We start from the raw sequence: 24,611 nt of genomic DNA, 5'->3' as shown, positions 1-24,611 counted from the left end.
ACACACACTCATACTCACCACACACAGCACACACACTCACCACACACACACACACACTCACACCCACTCACCAAACACACTCACACACCACACACACACTCACCACACACACTCACCACACACACCACACATACACCCACTCGCCCAACACACTCACACACATCCACACTTACCACACACACAACACCCACACCCACTCACACACACACCCACTCACACACACACTCACTCACACACACACTCTTCGCCATGTCCTGCGGCCCCTGGTTGAACACCTCCAGGGACAGGAAAATCACTGCTTCCCGAAGCCACTTCTCGAGTCCTTGGGTAGCCCTGAGCATGGAGGTGTTCCTCTCCATATCGCGCCACAATTCACCTCCCTATGATTTTTTTCCCTTTTTAATTCAGAAAGGGTTTAGAAAATTAGTTCATTAAACAAAACAAAACAGCAAACCTACAACCTCTTAGCACTTCCCCGGCATTGAGAGCCCTGCTGGGGCCCTGGCCGGCTGCCCGGAGGTCAGGCTCTGAATCCTGTCCCCTCTGTTCACGGGGAGGGTGTGAGCGCGGCCCCTGCCCGGGCCTCGCCAACCCGGCAGCCTGCGGGGAACTTTCTGGGGCTCGGCGGGTGCCCTTGGGGTCCTAAAGGTGCCAAGCCTGCAGCCTCAGGTGGGCTTTCAGCCCCGCCCGGGAGCTGCACGTGGGAGCAGTTCAGGGTCATTTTGTAATCTTCACAGGCCGTGCCCAGACTCTCTTCTGTCCTGTGACCCTGGTGACATTCTGGGAACTGTCAGGCCACGTGAGGGGAGGAACCACTGCCCGGAACTTTGCTCAGTGCTGGGGCTGGATTCAGCTGACCACAGGCCACACCAGACGCCCCTCTGCTCCCGAGGAAGACCAGGGTGGCCCGGCCCTCACGGTAGGCTTCCTGGGGTCACCTCAGGGCTCCTGGGTCTGTGGGGGCATGGGGGGCAGCAGAGGGGCTTGCCACTCTTCCCGGGTTTCAGAGCATTTCCCAGCTCCAGGCGGAGCAGTTCCTGGGCCCCCCTCCCCTGGGGGAGAAGCCCCTGCGGTGCTCGGCTAGGCTGGTGCTGGGGAGGCGGAGGAAGGTTGGGCAGGGGGCTGTGAAATGAAGATGGCCCCGTCCCGCCCTCAGGGAGCTCCTAGTGAGTGGGGGATGAGCAGGGTGACCAGATGGCCAGGTTTGCCTGGTTCTGCCTGGTTTACACTTGTCACCTTGGCACATTTGTGACTAGCGCACCTTTTCATTCCCGGAAGTGTCCTGATTCATGTGATAAAGTGTATGGTCACTCCAGGAATAAAACCTGCAGGCAGCTCCCCTTTTCTGAACATTTGCCAGGCATTGTGTTAAGCACTTACATTTACCATCTTACTGAGTGCATTGATCATCCAGTTGAGTACTAATTTTAACCCAAGGGCTGGGGTTACAGTTATGGCTGGGGAAACTGCGGCTCAGACAGGCGGAGCGGCTTGCCCAAACCCACACAGCTGTAGGTATCCGTGTCAGTGTGAACCCAGGTTGCAGCCCAGGCAGAGCCAAGCTGCCCGTCCACTGAGCAGGATGACGAGTAAGGCCTGAGATGCGCGTCACTGAGCGCCGCAAGCACAGTCCCTTCACCCAGCACACAGGGCTGGCACACCTTCTTGGTGCCCAGCCCCAAGCCAGGTGCTAGGTGCAGAGCCGGGTGCAGAGACACTGTGGCAGGACCCCAGCCCCGCTGGCTCCGTTGAGTGGGTGCAACCAACTAGAACACAGAGCAGAAGAGCCCAAGCATTCAACAGAGGACAAGAGGGGACTGTGGATCGAAGGAGAGGCAGTCAAGGAAGGCTTCATGGGGAAAGTGTGACTTGCACTGGCCTGGGAGGGTGAGTAGAATCTGGCCAGGCAGTAACAGGGAAAGGCAGGTGCAGGCATTCTAAGTGAAAGGGACTGTGCAATCGAGGGTCTTGGGGGCCCCACAGTGGGAGAGGCCAACAGTGCCCAGGTCACGACCTCCTCAAGTTCCAAATGTTAGCCATCTTCTCTTCCACACTGCTAACACAGCTGACAGACAAGCTCCCTTGCGCCTTTGCAATATCCCTGCCAAGAGGGAAAGAAATCAAGTCAGCCCCTACTATGTGCTTAGAGCTGTGTTTTGCAGTTCACATGATTATCTCAAACGTTATAATAAGACAGCTTTCAACCTTATTGCAAAAGTGATATATGTTTCCTATTTATAAATGTAGAACATAGGCCAGGCACGGTGGCTCACGCCTGTAATCCTAGCACTCTGGGAGGCCGAGGTGGGCAGATCATTTGAGCTCAGTAGTTTGAGACCATCCTGAGCAAGAGTGAGATCCCGTCTCTACTAAAAAAAATAGAAATAAATTGTATGGAGAACTAAAAATATATACAGAAAAAATTAGCCAGGCATGGTGGCGCATGCCTGTAGTCCCAGCTACTTGGGAGGCTGAGGCAGGAGGATTGCTTGAGCCCAGGAGTTTGAGGTTGCTGTGAGCTAGGCTGATGCCATGGCACTCTAGCCCGGGCAACAGAGTGAGACTCTGTCTCAAAAAAAAAAAAAAAAAAAAACTGGAACATACATTATTAAGCAGAGGGACAAAATTTAAATCACCCCAGTTCTATTTTTCAGAGATAACCACTGCACATATTTTGTGTATAATCTTCTATTATGTTTTCTATGCACAAATAAACCTTAAAAGTGGAAATGTAGCATTTTGGTTCTCAATATATTTCATTTAAGGTATTGCAAACTTCTTGTCAATAAATGCATATCTATAATATAATTTTAAAGACAGCATGGAAGGTTTCCATTGCATCCATGTAGCACAGTTCATCTAACCAAACCCTCATGTTGGACATTCAGGTTGTTTCTATTTTTTGCTATGGTCCAATGCCTGTCATCTCATTTAAGAGCCACAGTAGCCTTAACGATGCTGTAATTTAGGTATTATAGTGGTGATTATAGAGGTTGTTCTGGAGTTACAGTTGCAGAAGCTGGTACTCTGAGAGGTGGCTTCACTCCCTGGGGCACAACAGGGCCGTGGGGTGGGCTGGCCAGGGCGGGAGCAGAGGGCAGGACCCAGCCCTGGCCTGACCCCTGGGCCTCTGGACTGATTTTGCTGGGTGGGAAGGAACGGAGCCCAGGTCCAGGGAGCAGCAGGTCTTCTTTGGGGAACTGGATGAGGCAGCCGGGGGCCCTGGACGGGTCTCGGAAGCCCCTCTTTTTGCTTCCAGATGAGCTAGATAGAGGCCAAGTGGCAGAATCCAGCCCTGCTGGTGAGGCAGATGCCACGCAGTCAGTGTCGAGCAGCAGTCCCCTGGGCTCCCATCACCCTCTGGAAGGAGTGAGGTTTAGGTCTGTGGTGGATGACAGACTAGCTTGAGGCATGCATAGAAACACACCAACTCTAGAGCAATTTGAGAAGAGGAAGGAGAGGCTATTTGCACCCAGCCAACTGAAAAAAAAAAAAAAAAAAAAAACCCATAAAAAGCCAGACTTCCTTGGCTTGCTGAAAGTGTGGAACATTTTTGTGGGCATTTGCTTATCTTCTTCCCAGATGGGGAGCAGGAATCCTTTGGCGGTCGCCCTCCGGTGCCAGCCTCCACAGTCCCTGGCAGGGGCACGTCCGGTCTCTAGAGCCCCCCAGTATCCTGCTCTTTTGAGGGCGGGTTGGGGAAGGGGCCCAAGCCCAGGGCATCTTGGCCAGAGCCCTCTGAATCTGTGCTCGGACAAAACAGTTGCACTTTCCCTTGGCCAGGGAGGAGAGAGCTGCATGATCTCATCAGGTTTTCCATGGCTAACCTCTGTGAGCGCTTCAGCACAGAGCTGGGCTGGGCTGAACTCAGAACAGTCAGGATCACTAACGTTGCTGCTCGCCCACTGTGCGCCGGGGCCTGGCCTTGAAGCTTCTTGTGCGTTTTCTCACTCAATTCTCACGACCCCACGAGGAAGCTAGTATTATGCTCACTGTTTGGAAGGTGAGGAAAGTGAAGCACAGAGAGGTCAAGTCATTTTGTCAAGGGCACAGAGTTAATAAGGGGTGGAGACAGGATTTGAACCCAGACTGTCTGACTCCCAGCCCCTCCAGAGTGATGTGAGAACGAGTCTTGGGCTGGGAGTGGCTCACTCGGAAGTTATCAGTGCTCTGCACCCTCACTGTGGATACCATCCCCGCCTCCCCACCCCCAGGCCCAGTGGACGGGGTGAGAGGGGTCTGTCCCTGGGCTTTAGAGGGCCCAGTCCTGGCTGTCCTCCCCCCATGACACCCCCAAGGGATGCCAAGGGCACATGCCTATCTAGAGGCTGTGTCCCCACTTTAAGCCATGCTTTAGCTGCCCAGGACGGCAGCCTGCCTGGGTTGCCTCCCCAGCCCCCTCTTCCCTGGGCTGCCTACACCACGGAAGTGCACCCTCAGGCCTATGGGGTGCCCAGGGGCAGCTGTGGGTGGGTCTCTACTCTCAGTACAGGAGAGTCAGGTGGGAAGAGAAGGGGACAGACAGTGGGTGGGTCCCTGGAATACATTCACCCTGTGACCTGCAAATGTGAGGAGTGGGCCTGCCCACCCACGCATCCCACTCCCTGGGTGCGGAGGCCTTGTGAAGTCTCAGCAAGTGCCCTGCTCAGGGCTCAGGCCATCAGGACAGATGCCAGCCCTCACTGCTGAGTTGTGTGCCCTTGGGCCAGTCACTGTAGCGCTGGAAGCCCCTTTCCCTGTCCTGGGCACGTGTAGGTTTGCTCTGAGGATCAAGATGTGTGTTCAGGAGCTTTGGGAACTCGCAGATGGGAATGGTCCCCTCAGGCCAACCCCCACGTCAGAGGTGTCCCTCCTCCTCCTCCACCCGCCTCACCCCCTCACCCAAGCCTAAGCTGATTTGCCTGTCCTTGATTTCCTGTGCCACCAATGCCATAGTTTCGACTCAAGGCCTGAATTCCAGAGCTGCTGCTTTCCTTGTAGGAAACTTCTAATTCGCATCATTTCCAAATGACAATGGATTGAAAGTTCGAGGCACTGGCCAAGGGAAGAGAGGGAACAGACTCAGGTTGGCTCAGCAGACCAGGCACACCCTCCCCAGGAGCCTCGAGCTTTCTTTTCATGGTGCACCTCTGGCTTTGGTCCCAATTTTCCTTGCAGGAGTGACTTGGAAGACCAAGAGATTTGGGCTCCACAGCCTGAGCCCTGCTGGTCCCCTCCTGGGGACCTGCCCTACGCTCCCTATAGGAGGCTGGCCAGACATCTCCAGAACCCTCACATCCCAGTGTTGTGTGGCCCACCATTCCAGTGGAAGTTTTTCTAGAAACCACCTTTGAGAAACAATGGCCAAAGGGATTAGCAAGGAAGGACTTGCACATTGATAATATCATTGCATGTTGAAAATATGAATCGCACCCTTCTTACTCAGGCTGCTCTCCTGGCCTGGCTCGGGGTCATTTGGTCTGGGTTGAGCCGTTCCAGGGAAGGGCTGCCCTGTCTCCCAAGCTGCCTCAGAGAGCTCGGCTCAGCAAACCCTAACTGAGCCCACGGGAAGTCAGTGCTGCGCAGGACGCTGGGCTAGAGGGATGAGCGCACTGTCTTCCCACAAGGACAGCCATGAAAACCCATCCTTTCGGAGCCTATGCTAAGCGTTAATAGAAGCCTCCTGGTCAGAGGCTTCTTTCGGGACCCCTAAGGGTTTCGTGTAGGTGCCTCGGGCAGCCCAGGTGGTGGTGGCAGATGTGGATGGGACACGGGCTGCCGTCCCTCTGCAGCCAGAGCCCTCTGCTTTTGTTCTGTCTTCTATACAGCAACCTCCAGAGAATAAACAGTCTCCTGCGAAAGCCAACTCTGTAACTGCAGGTCTGGGGAAATAAAACCAGGAGGCACACGCTGGCCTGAGGCTTGTTCCTTTCCCTCACGTGTGGGAAGGACATTTTCCTTTTCCTGGAAGAGGCAATTGCAGGAGTCGGATTTTAACCCCAGGCCAGCAGCTATGATTGGTAAAGTCCTTCCCTAACACCTCCTGTCGCTTACTCAGAGCCTGTGTGTGCATCAGGGAAGCCTCAAGGGAGGTCTGCGTTGTCTCAGGGAGAAATTGTCCCCTCTCTGTTGATTAGGTAAGAAATTCCTGGAGAAACTGAGAGTCACTGAGTGTCTGAACGGGAGAAGGGTATAGGGGGATTTTGTAAGCACTGGGTTTTTGGGAGACCTTTTGCGTTCAGACATTCAGCCTGAAGCTGAATCTTGGGGTGCCAGCAGAGGGCAGCAGAGAGACAGCCAGCAAAGACTGCCAGGGGCTGAGAGTCCCCAAGGCCCCCCAGTAGTAAACTCTTCCTGAGGAGACGTAAAGTGAGAAAAATTAGGATTATGTTGCAAGAGGGTTTTCTTTGTTTTTTAAATTTTTGGTAAATCCAAATGTATTCTATCTAAAGAGCATTTTGTTGTTCTTACTTTTTTGGTGCTCAAATGACCTTTTCTGTAACTACGGTGGCTTGCAACCTTTAACAACAGTTAACACACTGTTAATTACTCACTCTGTGTCAGACCTTGACTTAAACCATGAGGATTTATTCATCTCATCCTCACAATTACCCCACCATGGCAGGCGCTATTATCTCATTTTACAGATGAGGAAATTGAAGCACAGATGGATTAAGTAACGTGCCCAAGGTCACATACGAGGAAGTGGTGGACCTGGGATTCGAACTCATAGCAGTAAGACCAGCAAGCCCTGTAAATAATTGCTGAGAGTGGGGACAGTAGTGGCCTGGAGAGTGCACACCCTCTAAGGGGCAGGGACTGCTAAGCCCCCGCTGGTCTTGCCGTGGGGGAATGTGGGACCACTGCCCCCAGATCATCCTGAAATCTGGACTTTTAATGGGACATTTCCCAATTTTTACATGTTGGCTACTGATTCATATATAAAAAAAGATCACCAAGGAATAAACAAAACACACTTGTAAGCTGCAACCCCCATCTGTGACTTGTGGGTAGGTGCTGGCAGCTTTTTTTTTTTTTAATAATATTTAGCAAATTAAAAGTTTGGCACCCCCTCCCTTATTTTAAAAAATCTACTGGTCTGTGGAGTCCCCGAGTCTGGGACCCTCCTGTCCACACGACGCTGGAAGGTTCCGAGGGCCCTGCGTGGCGGGGGCAGAGGCAGGCAGGAGGGGGGCATTTTAGCGGCAGCGCTGAGGAGACTGTCTCGTTCCTGTGGCTGCACTTGTCCTCGGCAGACCGTGCAGAGAGCAGATGCCAGGATCTCCTCATAGTTACGGTCTGATGTGCTGAAATTTAGAAACTCAGGGAGAGTTCCGGTTTAGAAATTCCCAACTCAATAATAATCTGTCCATATCTTACACATCATCTTTAAAAATTCTACACTACCCTCGTGGTCTCCTTTTATGGCTCCCTGCCATGCCTTTTTGTCTCCCTTCCACTGCTTTCTCCAATCTGGAAAGAACACAGAAAGTCCAAGAGACCTGGGTCTTGGTCCTGCCACTGCACTCACTTGCAGGGTGGTGGTGGACAGGCCACACAAGACCTTCACTGTCAGGAGGTGACAACTCAGCCTCCTTATCTCGAAAGGCTGTTGTGAGGTGATATGAAAATAAACTATTAAAAATATAGGCCGGGCCTGGTGGCTCATGCCTGGAATCCCAGCATTTTGAGAAGCCAAGGTGGGAGGATTGCTTGAGGCCAGGAGTTCAAGACCAGCCTAGGTGACCTAGCGAGACCCTATTGAAACTGTCACTAAGATGGTGGCCCCTGATGAGGCTAATCCTCTGTCACAGCCTGATGCCATCCTGGGGCTCACTCTCTGCTGCTCTGTCCCCTTGCCACACTGTCCTTTGTAAAGGTGCCCTTCCTGTTTTCTCTCCCTCCTTGAATCCAGAAGATGCTCCCTGGAGCCTGGCTGTACTGGGCCTCCCTCCTGCTCCTGGCCAGGCCTGCCCAGCCCTGCCCCGTGGGCTGTGACTGCTTCATCCAGGAGGTGTTCTGCTCAGATGAGGAGCTGGCCGCCATCCCACCGGACATCCCACCACACGCCACAGACATCATCTTTGTGGAGACCTCGTTCACCACAGTGGAAACCAGGGCCTTTGGCGGCAGCCCCAACCTGACCAAGGTGGTCTTCCTCAATACCCAGCTGCGCCATTTCGGGCCGGATGCCTTCGGGGGGCTGCCCAGGCTGGGGGACCTGGAGATCACAGGCAGCAGCTTCTCCAACCTCAGCACCGACATCTTCTCCAACCTGACCTCGCTGGGCAAGTTCACCCTCAACTTCAACACGCTGGAGGCGCTGCCCGAGGGCCTCTTCCTCCACATGGACGCCCTGGAGTCCCTCCAGTTGCAGGGGAACCGGCTCAAGACCCTGCCCAGGAGGATCTTCCAGCCTCTGACGCATCTGAAGACCCTCAACCTGGCCCAGAACCTCCTGGCCCAGCTCCCCGAGGAGCTGTTCCACCCCCTCACCAGCCTGCAGGCCCTGAAGCTGAGCAACAACGAGCTCTCCAGCCTCCCCCAGGGCGTGTTTGGCAAACTGGGGAGCCTGCAGGAGCTCTTCCTGGACGGCAACAAGATCTCGGAGCTGCCCCCGGACGTGTTCTCCCAGCTCTTCTGCCTGGAGAGGCTGTGGCTGCAGCGCAACACCCTCGGGCACCTGCCGCGGACCGTCTTCTCCGCGCTGGGCAATCTGACCTTCCTGAGCTTGCAGGGGAACATGCTGCGCGTGCTGCCCACCCGCCTCTTTGCCCACACCCCAGGCCTTGTTGGCCTGTCCCTGTCCCACAACCAGCTGGAGACTGTCGCCGAGGGTGCCTTTGCCGGCCTGTTTAACCTGAGTTCCCTCACGCTCTCACACAACGCCATTGCCCACCTCCCAGCCGGCGTCTTCAGGGACCTAGAGGGCTTGGTCAAGCTCTACCTGGGCAGCAACAACCTGACGGCCTTGCACCCAGCCCTCTTCCAGAACCTGTCCAAGCTGGAACTGCTCAGCCTCTCCAGGAACCAGCTGACCACACTTCCAGAGGGCATCTTCAACACCAACTACAACCTGTTCAACGTGGCCCTGCACAGCAACCCCTGGCAGTGTGACTGCCACCTGGCCTACCTCTTCAGCTGGCTGCACGAGTACACCGACCGGCTGCTGAACATCCAGACCTACTGTGCAGGCCCCGCCTACCTCAAGGGCCAGGTGGTGCCCGCGCTGAAGGAGGAGCAGCTGGTGTGCCCCGTCACCCGGGACCGCCTGGGCTTCCAGGCCCCGGGGCTGGACGACAGGGAGCCAGGGGGCAGCTGGGATCTGGCGGTGGAAGAAAGGGCAGCCCGGAGCCGGTGCACCTACAGCAACCCCGAGGGCACAGTGGTGCTGGCCTGTGACGAGGCCCAGTGTCGCTGGCTGAGCATCCAGCTGTCTCCTAGGCAGGGCGCGGGCTCTCCGGGACTGGCGTACAATGCCAGCCAGGTGTGGGACCTGCGGTCGAGCTGCGGCTCCGTGCGGGTCACTGTGTCTGTAGTGGCTCGGGCAGCGGGGCCCTAGGAGCAGGCACACGGGCGCCGGGGCAGGTGGCCTCTGGGGCCGGCCAGACGGCCGGTGAGGGTGGGGGGCCCGAGGGGAGCTGAGGCTGCAAAGCTTTGGTTTTTCAGATGAAAGACGCATGGGTGGCAAGGGACGTTACATCTCTGAGGTGGGGGAGGATCAGGCCTGCTCCCAGCATCTCCCCCTCCTCTTCCTCCGTCACCCCTCTCGGGGCCTGCGGCCTAACAAGGCCATTCTTACGCTTTGCAAAGCACCTGGAGAATAAAGTCCCCCCGGCCCGATGTTTCCCTGTTATTTCATACCCACCGCTCTCTCCCCACCCGGCAGGCCCTTCGCCACTATTCCAACGATACAAAGCAGAGCCATCCCCTTTGACATCGGGTTCAAAAGCCGAGTGTCTGTTTCCATTTCTCTCCCTCAGATTGTGTTTTTAGTTGATATAAAGAAAACAGGAAGTGGTAGAATCAGAGGTGACCAGGAAGCGGAGGGCAGGGGTCTGACTGTTGTGTGGGGGATCCGTGGTTGGCGCCCACCTCCATGCCGTGCCCGGGAGAAATGGAGACAAGACGGTGCCTTGGGAAGGGAAGCCTGAGCCGCTCGGCTTTCGTGACACGCAGCCCCCAGAAGGGAGGTGGCTTTGCCGCTCAGCACACGTGGCTGTGCCTAAGGAGAAAGAAAAGGTCCGAGGTGTGGGACACAGGCTGGGTGGGCCCGGCGACAGGCTTCAGTTCTCAGCCTTCTGACAGCATCTTCCCGCCCTGTGGGCCGCCCTCTCACCGCCGTTGTTCTCAGGACACCAGCTGCCCTGTCACCCAGCCCCAGCCCTCCTTCAGCCTTCCACAGCCATCTCCTGCATGCTGGCTCCTCGGGGCTCAGCCATCCACCTCCCCCGGCTACCGCATGCAGCTGGGTGGGAGTAGGAGTGGGGCCTCCTCTGCCCGACTACCCCCCCACCCCGGGCTCAGCTCTTTCCGGCTCCGCGCTCACGTCTGCCTTCTCAGGCCCGTGTTGCTCTGGTCGGCCACAGACACGTCTAATCCAGGCCTTGTCCTCAACTCCTCCTGAGTCCCCTCCAGCAGAGCTGGGCCTGTTCTCCAGTCTCTCCTGCCCCTGAATCCCCGTGGCCAACTAGGCAATGAATGCTCAGGCTTTCAGCTTCTGAGATCCTTCCAGCCATTTCTCTTTCCCATTCCCAGACTCTCTGGATCCAACCCTGCACAGCCTGAGACCTGGTTTCCGAGCTGCAGTGTGGACTGGCCTGGGGGAAAGGCTGGGGTGGGGAGGGAGAAGTGAACCAGACAGACAGCAGCCCCAGGAGCTCACCGTGTGTGGGGAGGGATCAGACAGGGCACACGGAATGAAAACACAAAGCAGGAGAGGGCAGCGCATGCAAGGGCTGGAGAGTTCAGAGGAGGGGAGGCTACCAAGGGCCTCAGGGAGGGCTGCCATAGGCAGAGCAGGGGATGTTGCAGGAAGAGCTGGGGCCAAGGGATGGAGCCGGGCAAGTGGGAGAGGTCAGGCCATGGGGGAGGGGGAGGATGAGGAGGTACAGCTAGGAACCCACATGGAGCCCATTCTGCAGGGCCTCTCCGAGTGAGGACTGTGCTGGTTTTGCTGGTTTCTCAAGGATGCCCCAGCGGTTACTGAAGAGCATGCAGAGGTGATCCCAGAGGCCAGGGATGCCAGGGAAACAGATTCCAAAGGTTTCAGCAACCTACCTGCACAGACACAGAGGGACTGAAAGACCTAAATGTGAATTACCGAAATGCACATTGAAACAACGTAAGTATCACTTTATACCTATTAGTCCTGCAAGATTTAGAAAGTTGGATCTCACCAGGTGTGGGCCAGGATGTGGGCACAGGGGAAGCTCCAGGTGTTGCTGGCCACGCCTAAGAGAGGGTTTGTTTGGCAAGGCAGGCAAGTGGGTGGGGTTGGGATATGGGAGGGAGAAGCCGGGGTGATCTCAGGTTTCTCTCCTGTGTGGCTGGATAGCAGTGAAGCCAGGGACCAAGGGCAGGGGCAGGTTTAGGGGAAGGGAGGCGTGAAATGCCCACATTAGACTGGAAAGCACAAGCTCTCTCATTTCTTGGGGTCTCACTGTGTTGCCCAGGCTGGCCTCGAACTCCTGGGCTCAAGCAGTCCTCCTGCCTCGGCCTCCCGAGTAGCTGGCACTACAGGCATGTGCCACTGTGCCCAGCTTGTGGGGCCATTTTAAAAAACAGGCTTCCTGAGGCCCAAATCGACTAACCTCTGAGGTGATGGAAGGCACTTCAGCAGATTCACCACAGCAAGACTCTCATTCATTTGGTTTAAGAACCATCCTGACAGGTCCTTCCCAGGTTGGGGAACGTGGCCCCAGAAAGGCTGAGGAGTCTTTGCTGTGTTGGGCTGCTGGTGTCCACCTAGGTGCGACACTCGCTGTCTAAGGAAGGACCCCCCACCGAGCACACAGGGGGAGCTTCAGAAATCTCCATCTAGTGAACGCCCATCTGAGCTACAGACACGGTCCAACCTGCCACGTCCACTGGCCAGGATAAAGGGACAAGATCATCCAGCAGACATTTTTACAATTCTATTTCCCCCTCAAAATATAACTCTGTGTTAAACTAAAATCTAATAATTTCGCTCTGTGCCAAGTGCTATGGGGAAAGATCACTGGCCAACTGCCAGCTCAGACCACCAAGGTAAGCCGGGGCAGCTCTGAGTGTGCCGTGCACTCGGGGGTCCTCATGTCCCATCTCCTTGTGGCGTGGTCCAGTCTGGTCCAGCAGTACAGTTTTTGATGGGTTCTGGACTAGAAATCAGCACGCCTGGGTCTTCCCACCCCTTCGTTAATATCTGGCCTTGGCTCCTTCCTGGGCCTGTTTCCTCATCTATGTAAGTAGGAAGTTGGTTCTCGATGTCAGATGAACCCTAGAATCACCTGGGGAGGTTTAAAAAAGACAACAGTGACAAAAACCAAAACGCGGGCACCTGGACCCCATTTTCTGAGATTCTAATTAAATTAGCCTGGTGGTGGGGGGTGCAGATATCAGCTCTTGTTTGTTTGTTTAAACTCCCCTGGTTATTCTAACATGGCCAGGGTTGGACATTTGGGGCTGGCTGTGTCTCAGGTCCGGGTGTAGGTCTTACGGTGGCAATCTGCAGCTAGGCGCAGGGCAGTGTGCACGGCTAGCCTTGTCAGCCCCACCGGGCGTCTGCTCTGGGTGACCCATGAATGAAACAAGCCACAAACACCACATATAAAAATATTGTATGAGTATTTCTTTCTTTCTTGTTGACGTTTTAAATTTTATCATCCTTGATGTCCTTGTAGATCTTGCATTTTTTAAAAACCTTTAAAATTAAAAAAAATATTTTTGGTCATTTTTTAGAGATGAGAACTCACTATGTGGCCCAGGCTGGCGTCGAACTCCTAGGCTCCAGGGATCCTCCCACCTCAGCCTGCAAGGGAGCTGGAACTACAGGTGCATGCCATTGTGCCTGGCACTTCTTGCATTTTTGAAGAAACAACAGCTGGGGGTGCACACTGCCTTTTTTTTCCTCACAGTACTTGAAGATGGCTGTCATTCCAAAGCTCCTCCTTCCAGCAGGGGGGACTCCCTCCAATGAGCTTTGACTGCTGTACAGTTCTTCAGTGATGTCCTGCCCCGTCCAGCCATGCGGCCCTAGGCAGGTTGCTAAGCTACCTGCGCCTCCATTTCCTCACCATTACTGTTGTCACATAACAATACCCACCTCATAGTGTTACTGGTGAAGATAAGATCAGTGCATTCAAATAAAGCACCATAAACAATGACACATAGTAAGTTGTCCAAAAATGTTATTTTGTATTATTATTTTTGTTACTATTATTTCTAGAAAAGAACTGTGGGTCAAAGTGGGCACGGAGTAGGCAAGTACTGGCAACTGCCTGACCATCACATTTGTTTTACCTGTTCCCGGCGGTCTGTTTCCGGGAGAACATGAAAACTGCTGTTTAGATATCAAAATTGTATTATTTGAGAGGATTGGAAATGCAATTTACAAAATTGTTCCGTGGCAACAGTGGATATTGGAAACTTGGGCGGTGCTGTCAAAGGTTAGCCGATCCCGCACGATGCAAGTCCGAGGGTGAGTTCTTTCTCGCACTGTGTTCAGCCGGCTTCCCCCGCGCGCACCTGGAGCCTTTCAAGTCACCTGCCTGCAAACGCTCCTATCCTGGTCTCACGGCGCCCCCTGGCGGCCCGAGGAAGAACGGCTTTGCGGCCCTTTATTCCAGGGAAGTCAGAACCGGTTCCCCCAAAAGGGACACGGGCACATTGACTCGGTGGCCGGGGACACTTCCTGACGGGCAGGCAGAGCTGTCGCCGCTTCTGTCCCCTCCCCCGCTGAAGAAGCTCCAGGTCCACTCAGGGCCCACGCGCCGCCACCTCGTGGGCTGGGAAATGCTGGGGCGTTCCAGCTTGTCCCAGCGATGCCGCGCATCCTGCACGATGACTTGTCCCGCGTCCCCCGCCGCTTCCAAACTTGCCGCCAGACACTGACGTGGTGCAAGCCCTGTCGGTAACGATCTCAGCCAGGAATCTGCTCCTGTAACGTCCATCCACGCGGACAGGCTGTCGTCTGCAGATTGTTAGTGTTCCAGGACCTCAGCTGGCCGGTGCGTGCTGGGAAGATTGGGCTGTGTTTTCTTCGGAATTTTATTGAGTTGTTCAGCATTTTGGAAAATCTTTTTTTCTTGGCAATGCTTAGCCCTTATTTCAAAATGTCAAATATAAATAAAAAGCAACTTCTCTTAAATTTATCCTTTACTCATTATAAGTAGGTGAAAGTGACTTTGTCATATCTCTAGTGGGGCTTTGGACAAGCACTCCACGTGGAAATGAATAGTATTTTGTTATAAATTGCCTTTTATTTCTAATTTATATTACAGTTAGAACATTTTAGTTTTTAATTCTCTGCAAGGTCTGATTATATTATCTGTGAATCTTTACTTCAGGAGACCAAAGCGGGTGTTACAAATGATTTGCTATAAAAGGGAGCGTTGGGTCTGTGGGGAGGAGATCCACTGTTCCGAAGTCACAGAAGGAGCAAAACCAGATGGTCTTCATTAACCGCGGCCTGGTGGCTACTTCCTGACACTGCTTTCCCCTCGAGGGAGAAGCTACAGGTCTCTGCCCGCAGTTCTCCTCCCCACCTGGGTGTGAGGGCACCTCTCACTTCCACTCTACCAGAGAGGCTTTGTAAAGGGGAGTAGAGAGTCAAGGTGTATTTGGAGGAAAGACAAAGTCAGTGTGTTAGTCCGTGTTCTCCAGAGAAACAGAACCAGTAGGAGATAGAGAGATAGACAGATGATAGATTGGGATTGGCTCATGCAGCGATGAAGTCTGAGTCCCAGGGTCTGCAAGCTGAAGCCCCAGAAAAGTCATGGTGTGATTCAGTCGCAGCCCAAATCCCTAAGAACCAGGAACCAATGATATAAATCCCAGTCCGAGGGCAGGAGAAGATGAGATGAGATGTCCCAGCTCAAGCAGTGAGGCAGGAAGAGGGGACACATTCCCCCTTCCTCTGCCTTTTGTCCTACTCAGGCCCTCATTGGATGACGCCCACCCTCACTCGGGAGGGTGATCTGCTTTACTGAGTGCGCTGATCCAAATGCTAATGCCATCTGGGAACAGCTCAGACACAGCCAGCAACCATGTCTAATCTGGGCACCCTGTGGCCCACTCTGATTGATACTTAAAATGAACCATTGCAGTTAGGAAACCTGATTACGGGCATCAGTTCTGTCTCAGTTTTGACACTTCCTTTCTCCTGGCCTCCAAATGTTCTCCTGGTAACTCAGGGCTGAAAGCTTTGGTGGATGTGTTGCGTGTCCCACCTCCTGCTCCAACCTCCAAGGTGTGCTGCCTCTCTGGCAGGCACCCACCACCTTGCTTGGCCTGGAGGGGGGTGGGCTCCTGTCTGGGAGAGGACTCTGCCAGATTCTAAGCTTTCAGACATCTGGGGGTAGCTAAACTCCTCAACCTTGGCTCAGGCACAGACTGCCCTCTTGGCCTTCTAGCCTGGCCCCTCAAGAACATTTTCTGCAATTTTCCACCCATGGGTGCACTCAGTGATGGTGGGCTCCTTCCGTATGCAGCTCCACTTCCCTGGGCAGCTTGATCGTCCAAGCAAGCCTCCCTGTAACATGCCCGCTGGCCTTGAGCAGGTGGACACCCTTGTCCCCACGGCAGCCCTTCAGAAGCCCTCGGTCATCAGCCCATTCCCCACTGAACCTTGCTGGCGGCAGCTTCTCATAAGCAGTGGCTTCTGACAGGTGTTGGACGTCAGTCTCACTGTCTCCACTCACAGAAGCCATGGCTGCCGGCCTTCATGAAGGAAGTGCCTTATTGCAGGGCTGGGGCTCCAGGCCGTGGTCCCACGGTGGGCGGGGGAGCCATTTGCCTTGAAGCTATTGCCTGGCAGGTTTCATCCATCCCTGACTCCAGGGGGCTTTTTATTTCTTTCTCAGAGCTGTGTGGCTGGCCTCCAGAGACTATGCGTCAGCCTTCACAGAGAGATTCTTCCTGGTCAGGGACATTCCTGTTATTGGATTGGAGCATTAATGCCCCTGCAAGGTGGAAAAGTGGCATTTGTGCGGTGTCTGTCTAAGACCTTAGAAGCAGGCACACTGCTAAGCTGGAAGGCCTGGTGTGCTCGGGGGTTTCTAGAGACCTCACTTACGAGATGTGCCACTAAGGTGCTCAGACACCACCTCGCCAGCTGCAGAAATGGAAATTTAGTCTTTGCAATGACAGAATGAATCAGAAGAGACTGATAACTGTGAGAGTTGGAGAAACTGTTCCTGAACATTACTGACATCTCTTTCCTGTCCAAGGAACCAGGGTGCCAGATGATTTTTATGCACTTTGCTGAAACTGATGTCTCTGCTCCCCTCAACCAAACATTTCAGAGACTGTCCTGGCTGAATGTGCTTCTACTAGCAGAGACCAGATTCGGTGATACCACCCTGGGTGAACTGAGCATTCAGGACAATGAGAGTGAGTTTTTTTCCAGAAACTCCTTGAATTGGAAATGATGAATTTGGAAAACAACTTCTCTGGGAAGCTCCCATCTCATGTCTTCTTTGGGCCAATCAAGCACTCACACAGGGCCGCTCCAGGCCAGTTAGGCAAGGCCGGGCTCCCGGGAGCAGGGGCCAGGTTGGAACAGCTCTGTGCTTCTGCCAGAGCCCCTCAACCAATAAGCTGGTTATTTCTCATAGCCAGAGATTGCAGCTCTGCTTCAAAGAACCATGGATTTGGGAAACTCACAGATTTCAGCTTGGAGGCCAATTAAATCCTCTTCCTCTTTTGCAAAATTTTAGGAGTCTCTCCCTGGAGCCGCCGAGATGGTAAGCTTGCCTCAGGGCCTCCTGCACCCCTATCCAAGCTCTCACCCTGAGATTCCTCCTCAAGTGGCCACAGAGGATCTCCTGCTTTGCCTGCCGATGGCCTCGCCGAGGCGGCACCATCCTTGGGAGCATCATGAGTGTGGTTCTGACCACTGAGCCCACGACCGTGCTAACCACCACCCAATCCCCACCTCTCTGCAGCCAACAGCACTCAGCCTCCACCCACACCCTCACCAGCCTCTCTGTGCCAGCTGCAGCCCTCCAGCCACCTGTCAGTGACCAGCCCTCAATGACAGCATTTCACAATCCTGGTGACCTTTTAGGCAGCTGTGATCCTCAAACTCCAGCCCTCCTGGCACCTGCAACCATGCCCAGGATGCCAGTCTTTGGGGTCTTCTTGCCATGGCCTTGGAATGGAGCCCTGGGGCCCCAGTGAAATATGGATGGTCTGTAACTTATGAAGGTTTTGACTTTATGATAGATTTATTGGGGTATTAAATGCATTTTCGACCTATGATATTTTGGACTAATGATGGGTTTATCAGGATGTCACTCATTGTAAGTTAAGGAGATCTGTAAACCTCCCTTTGCCTAGAATTCTAATCCCTCTCCAACAGCCGCCATGTGCACCGCAGCCCATTCAAGGGCTCCCACTGCATGTTCTGGGGAGGTGCCTGCAGCCGCGCCCTCCATCTTACCTGTCTCACCTTGCCAAATCCCACATGCTTGTGTCCACCCCTGTTGTCAGCAGCACAGAAAACACCTGGGAGACAGCTTTGCTGACCTGGCATTCTTGCCCTCAGCCCTCCCAGGGCTTTGGTGGAGGTGACCATCAACACACCTGCTGGAGTTCGTTCTTGCACCTGCACCCAGCTCTTGGCTAGTCTGTGGTCATCACCAGCTGTGCCCATCGCCATGGCACCAGAGGCCTCTCCTGTGTTTCTGGGGCTGAGAAAGTTGCAGGGGAGGGAGGTGAGTCCCGGAACAGGATACCAGCCACATGGGGAATCCCATTGAGTCCCCTAGAAGCCAGTGTGGGTACATACCTGCTCCTGCCCATGAGAGGGAACATATGACTTCTTGGGAGAGGAGAGGGGACATCTGGGCTAGAGTTGGAGGCTGAATGGGGTGCTTTGTATTCAATACCAGGACTGATTTTATTTTTGCTCTGAAATCTGAAAGCCACCATTTTTTGGTGTGGGATATTATTTTGACATCTGTGAAGCTGGCAAAATTGTGAAGTCTCCCAGAGCTTTATAAACTGGAGCTATGAAATTGGCATATACTAATAAATGGCCAGCCCAAACCCTAGGGCATTCGCTCACGAACCCATCCCATATTTAAATTGAAATATAAGAACTCATTCATACAAAATTTCACTATCCAACCTCTGCACTCTCCAAAATGGAGCCCTTGCCCAGGGGAAATTAAAATATCTCCTGACAGCCGAAAGAAGTTCTCAGGGCCTTAGATGAAAGCTCATGCATTTGCTCAGAGGAACGTTCTTCCCCTCGGAATCTGTTGGCCTTTACGACAAACATGGGCTATCACACTTTCGTCATGTGATTTCCCGACTGTAGTAGTTTAAAGGCAAAAATGATAAATTGGGAGGAGGGCAGTGGTCCTGCTGGAGGAAAACTCGTGAAGAACAAAGAGAATGATGGAAAAATGACAAAAATCAGACATGAACTCCCAAAGAGCAGCCTTGGCCATTTCGTGGCGGTCCCCGTAGCCGCAGCACGCTATTCCAGCACGGGTGAGAGCTGAGGGACCCACGGTGCCCAAGCTACCTGGGAAAAGGTGACATCACCTATAGCGAGCGCTGTCTCAGGTTGTATTCCCTGAAAGCAGAGCTTGGCACAGGCCTTGGGTGCGGTTTAATTGGGAGGGGGTCCCAGGAAGCAGCAGCTTGAGACAAGGAAGGGGAAGCCAGCGGAAGGATGGCTATGGAGGCTGCTGCCGGGGGCTTCCTGAGAAGCATCCAGAACTCTCCAGAGGTGTCTTCCGAAAGCACGGGAGGCGGAACACTTATCCACTGCTCACCTCCGGCGTCCGTTCCCTGCGCTCCCAGGCTCAGCGGCAGAGGGGCACCAGGGACACCGTGGGCAGAGATGAGGAAAGCTGAGCGTGAGGTGGCTGCCTGGGCTTGCACAGGACCGTCCCCACAGCAGCTGCTGAAAATGACAGGGGCTGCAGGCACCTGCTCCAAGTACCCTCTGCTTAACGCAGCCGCAGCCACGAGCGGAGGCATCAGCTACAAGGAGCGTAAATATTAAACGTTTCATTACTTAACCGGCAAGTCCTCAGACTGATGTTTGCCGAGGGCTCTGGGCGGACGAGGCGGCCCGGCCATGCGGAGGCAGCCCACGCGCTCCGTGGCCGGGCATGCGAGGCGCCACGGCTGCACTGACCCGCGCGAGCCTTGTTAAGCGGAGGCTCCCGGGGACTTAATTTGTCCTGGCTTCAGGGTGCTTAGGTGCAGCTTGGCCTGCCGGCCCTCCTTTGGGCAGGGCCGCTTATCTAGTCCGACCTTTTCCTCTGACCACGTGCCACTTCCCATTTGTGCTCCTCTCAGGGGCTGTTAGAGGACGATCCGCTCACTTACTGCACAAACCTTTGCTGGGGTCTCAGGCCAGGACACCAGAAGCAGACCGTGAGCTGAGGGTCCAGATGCAGGTGATTTATTGAAAGGAGATGATCCCAGGAGAAGCTGGTAAGGGGTGGGCAGCACAGGACAGGAATGGTGGGGAGGCCACGTGGGGTGTGGTTGCAGAGGAAGAGCCAGCCCTGGCCGGATCCAGCAGGAAAGCTCCGGAGTACGCATTAGTTCTCAGAGTTTGCCCCAAGCCAGGCAAGGGAGCTGGGCTTTCAGACCCCTCCGCAGTCAGCCACTGGCTAAAGGCTACCCCTCTTCCCCGATGTAGCCCGAGGACAGTTCCCCAAAGAGACTTAGACACCCAGGTTAGGCACGCAAGCACCCAGAGCTGGGGAAAGGCCACGGAAGCAGTCAGGGGACCTGGGGCCTGATGGTGCCTCCCCAGTGTCCACCATGGTGGCCCCCTCTGTGCCAGGCACTGGGCTAGTGTGTGGCTTCCCCGTGTGTGTCCTCTGTCCGCTCGGAGAAGGTCTGTATTTGGTTACTCCTGCCGCAAATGTACCTTAGCTGACCTGGGTCCGCCCTCTGACCCTAAGGAAGTCACTGCCTCTTTGAGGCTCAGTTTCCCTCACCCAAGTGAAGGGGTTGGACACTGTGAGACCCTCACTGCTTCTACTCTCAAGGCTGTGGCCACAGCAGCTTAACATGGGGGCGTGGCTACTGATGAAGAATGCAATGTTTAGCGATCGTTTTCTCAGCCCTTAGATAGTTTCTATCTGGAGATATATGATTAATATTCTATTATAATGTTGATGAGGCAGCCAAATTATTGTATTAGATGGTAGAATGGAGTCATAATTAATACAAGCATTTTCTGTAAATTCAATCACAAGAGCTCAGGAGAGAGTTTGAGAGAGACTAAGGGGTGTGGGGTTGGGGGATGTGATTTTAGGGGGATGTGTTTGGGGTGGTGATATACTCAAGCAAATAAGGCCTAGGAACAAAGAGTATGAATAAAAGGTAAGTGCCACTTGAGGCAGGACAAAATAAGTCTAAACAGTTGAGCTACCTTTTACTTGGCTTTTGCCCACCCACATTTCAAGGAACACAAAGACCAACTTCTCCATGGAGCAACTGTTTTGTGACCAGGGAAACAGTTTTTGTGGGGGGTCATTGGTGGCACAGAACCCGCCGTGACCAGATCAACAACGTGGATGTAGCTCTGCTTTCTGGAGCCCACCTTGGAGGAGGTGGTGTCTTGAGTGACGGGAGTTTTTCTGCCCGTCTCCTGCACCCACAAAGTATGTTGGCAAGACATGGGGACCTCGCACAGCAGTGTGTTCCCGCCTGACCCCTTCTGTGCCTGGGAAGGAGTGTTGTGCCCCCACGAATGCTTGGGGCCGGGTCGGGTCACAGCGGAAGCCTGAATGCCAACCATATGAAGAAGGTAGGACATAATCTCTGCGTAAAGCACAGTCATTCTTAAGACAGGCCCCTGCAGGCGTGTTCTGCACACTCAGCCGTGTCCTGCCTCGGTTTGCTGTGGACAGCTCAGTCTTTCTCCCAGACCAGCCCTGTGCACACTCATGCTGGTGGCCCTGCGGCTACTTCCTCTCAGCTCAGCTGCCTCCCTGCTGTCTGTGATGTGGTCACAGGCCCAAGCCCAGGAGGGACAAAGTAGGTTGGCTGTACTTGGGGTACCACCTACTGCTTTGCCTTCTCACTCATTTCAAATGTGAGTCACAAGGCGGGGCCAGAGATGGGTCACAAGGTGAGTGTCCAGCCAAACCTACCAGACAATGGCCTTCAAGTGCAGCAGACAGCAGCAGGGCCATGCCACCTACTTCTCTGCAGGTGTTTGTAATCCCAGGAGCGGGTCGGCCTCCACCCAGCCCTCGTCCCAAATGCCACACCCAGCAGTGTCATCACCAAGCCCCAGCTAGATCTGGTATGCACTCCACATCCTTGGTCTTCCGGGCATAGACAGAGTCTCGCTGTTCACAAAGTGCTTCTGTGCGATTTTGATTCTCAAAGTGGGGAGGTATGGATTCCACTTTACAGATGGAAACCAAGGCCCAGAGAGCATCCCTCTCTTGCTCAAAGCCACACAGCATTGCTGTCAGAACTGGGATGGTGCCGTGGGTCGGACAGCCTCTCTGCGACAGCCCTGTTCCCACCACAGCATCCTTTGTCCCCCACCTGAGGCCTGGCAGATCCCTGAGCCACCCAACAACACCTTGCCCTGCTCCACCCAGGAGGCTCAGCTACAGGACAGGGTGACTCAGGCATGAGTCAACTTTTGCCTGGGCTGAGAAAAGCTGGAACAGAGAGCCACACTCATGCCTGCCACTTCTACCTCTCCAGCCCTCCGCGTCTGGCTTCAGCTGCAAACTAGATATTCCTTCCTGGGAGGCACCTCTCACTTTCCACATTCACATCTGGACTCACCCATCTCTGCTCTCCTCAGTCGCTTCCTCTGGGGCTCCTGTGCTCACACTGGCCTGCAGCCCCCACACCCACACCCCCTCCTTCTCTGGCTGCTTTCTGTCTTGGGGATACATCTCCCAGGTCCCTTGCAGTCTGGGCTTGCAAGTAGGTTTGGCCCATAGCAGGTGGCAGGCAAGAAGGGCGCAGAGGAGAGAAGCCAGGGCATTCCTTCCCCTGGCTCTGCTCTAGGAAGTGCATCCAGCAGGGCTGAGGGCTGCTCCCTGGCCCCCGCCCCACAGCACAGGCCTGCCCTTGCTTCTGGGCTCCTGTCACCTGCCTCCCTCTTTGCCCGCCCTGCCCTGGATGGTGTCAGTAGCTTCCTCGCATTGCTCACCTCTGGGCTGCCTCAACATTTTGTTTAGCTTCTCAGTTTTTATGCCACTCATGCAACCAATCTCTTGTATTAAAGTCTCTCTGTTTGAAATACTAATGTGGTTCCTGCCGCCTGCTGGACCCCTGGCTGACACAGTTCCTTCTCAGAGGATGGCACTAGGTCAGAGTGTTTGGCATTGTTGATGTCACCTCTCTCACCAAGTTAGTCAGAAGACTGGGCCTCTGGTCCCTCTCTGGAGCCCATCCCCCCCTTCCCCCCATGCGGCAGCCTTAGGCAAGTCCTTATCATCTCAGCCCTGGATGACCCCAGCAGCATCTCCCAGGGCACTGCCGGCCTAGCAGCCACCTCCTCCCCACAGCTGCCCAGTCTGGTCAGTCCATGCTTTGATGAGTCCCCACTGACTTTCCAAATCAAGCCAGCACTTTAGGGCTGAGTTTTCCAATCAGGACCCACACTGCTAGCCAGCCCTGCACCATCCTCCACGCCCCGTCCTCCCACCATGTACCCCACACCCCATCCCGGACTGCTGGTCATTTCCCAGGCACACTGCGCTCTGACCTCTACCCGTTTGTTCTACCCCTCTACCTCATTCCCTCTGCCTGGACTGCCCTCTCTTCTGTACTAGTGAAAGTCTATCGATTGATTCTACAGCAACTGCTGCCTCCTCTAGGGGGGAACATATCACTCCCCACTCTGCCTTTTATGGTCCCTCATACCTGCCCCTTTGAGAGCCCTTCTCACATGTGATGTGTTTCTCAAGGGCTGCGACCCTGCCTGAGCCCTCCTGTACCAGGTACCTCGCACTGAGACCAGCTCTTGCACAGGAATTCAGGAAATGTTTGTCAACTGGAATAGAAAGTCCTCATTGGAATCCACTGGCCTCCCAGTCCCTTGGAGACAGGGCCTGTGCCCAGGTTCCTGTCCTGTTTGAACGATCAACCAGAGTTAGGGGCCTCTCCTCATCTGACTTCAGGGCTGTTCATTTTGGTGACATTTGCAATGATCCTGGTTAATGTTTAATCTCAGTTTCTTTGTTTTCTGTAAAGCTGATAACAGTGTGTAGCAGGGAATGCAAAAGAGCAGGACCCACAAGAGGAAAACAAACACCCACCCCATTTTTACTTAACGATTACAAATTAGTCATTTTCCCAGAGCTTTTTGGGACTGCAATGGAAATGGATTCAAATGTTCAAACGCCCTGAAATGATATAACCATACAAAGACCATTATAGGCCCCTAGAGTTAGATTTTGTACATCAGCAATGTGCTGGCCTCTAGAAAGATTCAGCCTTCCTGAAACTTCCATCAGTGTCACTTCCCTGCATCACAACACAGACGGCTTTCTGGGGGATCCTGGATAAAGCCTGAACTCATCAACTTTAAATTGAGGCCCTCTCTCTCAGCCTCACCTCCCTTTTTAGCCATGGCTATCTTGATGGGAAACTTCTTTTGCAGCCTGACATTCTGTTTACGGATCCCAGATCGCCACGAGGTGGGTCTCACTCCTGAACCCTTTAAGGACAGGGTAGAGTAGTGGTTAGGACTGTGAGGTCCAAATTCGGGCAGGCCAGGGTTCACGTCCAACCTCCACCATGCCTGGCTGTGATAGCCACACCGCCTCCAGGAAGCCTGCTCTGATTTCCCTGACCCATGCCCATACATTTCTCCAGCACTCACCTGCTCCAAGTGCAGTCCCACTGCCCCCAGTGGACATTGAAACCTCCACAGTCTTGTGATATATATTTCATTGGCATTTACTCATGTGTTCGTCTAGTCTCTCCACCTGGACTCTAAACTCTGTGGCCAAAATAGGTCTGTTAGGGGCCTCCGAATATCCCTCAGACTGCCTGCAGGAATAATAACTGTAGAAAGCACTTGCCATTGGCTCACTTTGGCCAAACTTTAAGGTCATTCTACACCAGCCAAATAACAGGACAACAAAAGATGGAAACATACCATAGGCTGCGGCTAGAGGTGGCCATCCAGCCCGTTCTTGGGACAGGATGCTCAGTGTGTACAGATTTGCTTCTGGTGTCTATAATATAACAGGCCTCTGACCTGTCTCTTTCCCCTGAGAATTCAGAAGAATAATCACGAACGAGAAATGAGTGTGTCTCCACACTTGGAGTCAGTGGCTGACACTCAACTTTCAAACCTGCCCCGTCTGAGCTGTCTAGCACAGGCCGCCTCCCACCGCATCCTCTGCTGCAGATCTCCTGTGTCTCTGCGCTGCCTCAGGGCCTCTGCAGCAGCCAGGACAGAGCCTGGGCCT

At 54.0% G+C, this 24,611-nt stretch overlaps 1 protein-coding gene across 2 annotated transcripts; it reads left to right on the top strand.

The window, feature by feature from the left end:
• Positions 1-831: 831 nt before the first annotated feature.
• On the top strand, positions 832-9,822 carry CPN2 (carboxypeptidase N subunit 2). Of its 2 annotated transcripts, none has more exons than XM_045539958.1 (2): positions 832-919; positions 7,895-9,822. In XM_045539958.1, exon 2 carries the CDS (start codon positions 7,898-7,900, stop codon positions 9,539-9,541), a length of 1,644 nt encoding a protein of 547 aa, XP_045395914.1. In that variant the 5' UTR covers positions 832-919; positions 7,895-7,897; the 3' UTR covers positions 9,542-9,822. The 2 variants fall into 2 exon arrangements, with proteins under 2 accessions (XP_045395914.1, XP_045395915.1); XM_045539959.1 differs by having other exon boundaries at positions 841-919; positions 7,898-9,822.
• The last annotated feature ends 14,789 nt before the right edge of the window (positions 9,823-24,611 follow it).

The sequence above is a fragment of the Lemur catta genome, chromosome 1 (genome assembly GCF_020740605.2).
Source record: "Lemur catta isolate mLemCat1 chromosome 1, mLemCat1.pri, whole genome shotgun sequence".
In the NCBI taxonomy this organism is placed as follows: domain Eukaryota; kingdom Metazoa; phylum Chordata; class Mammalia; order Primates; family Lemuridae; genus Lemur; species Lemur catta.
Note: the sequence above shows the minus strand (reverse complement) of the source record. Positions and strands in the feature narration are given on the sequence as shown.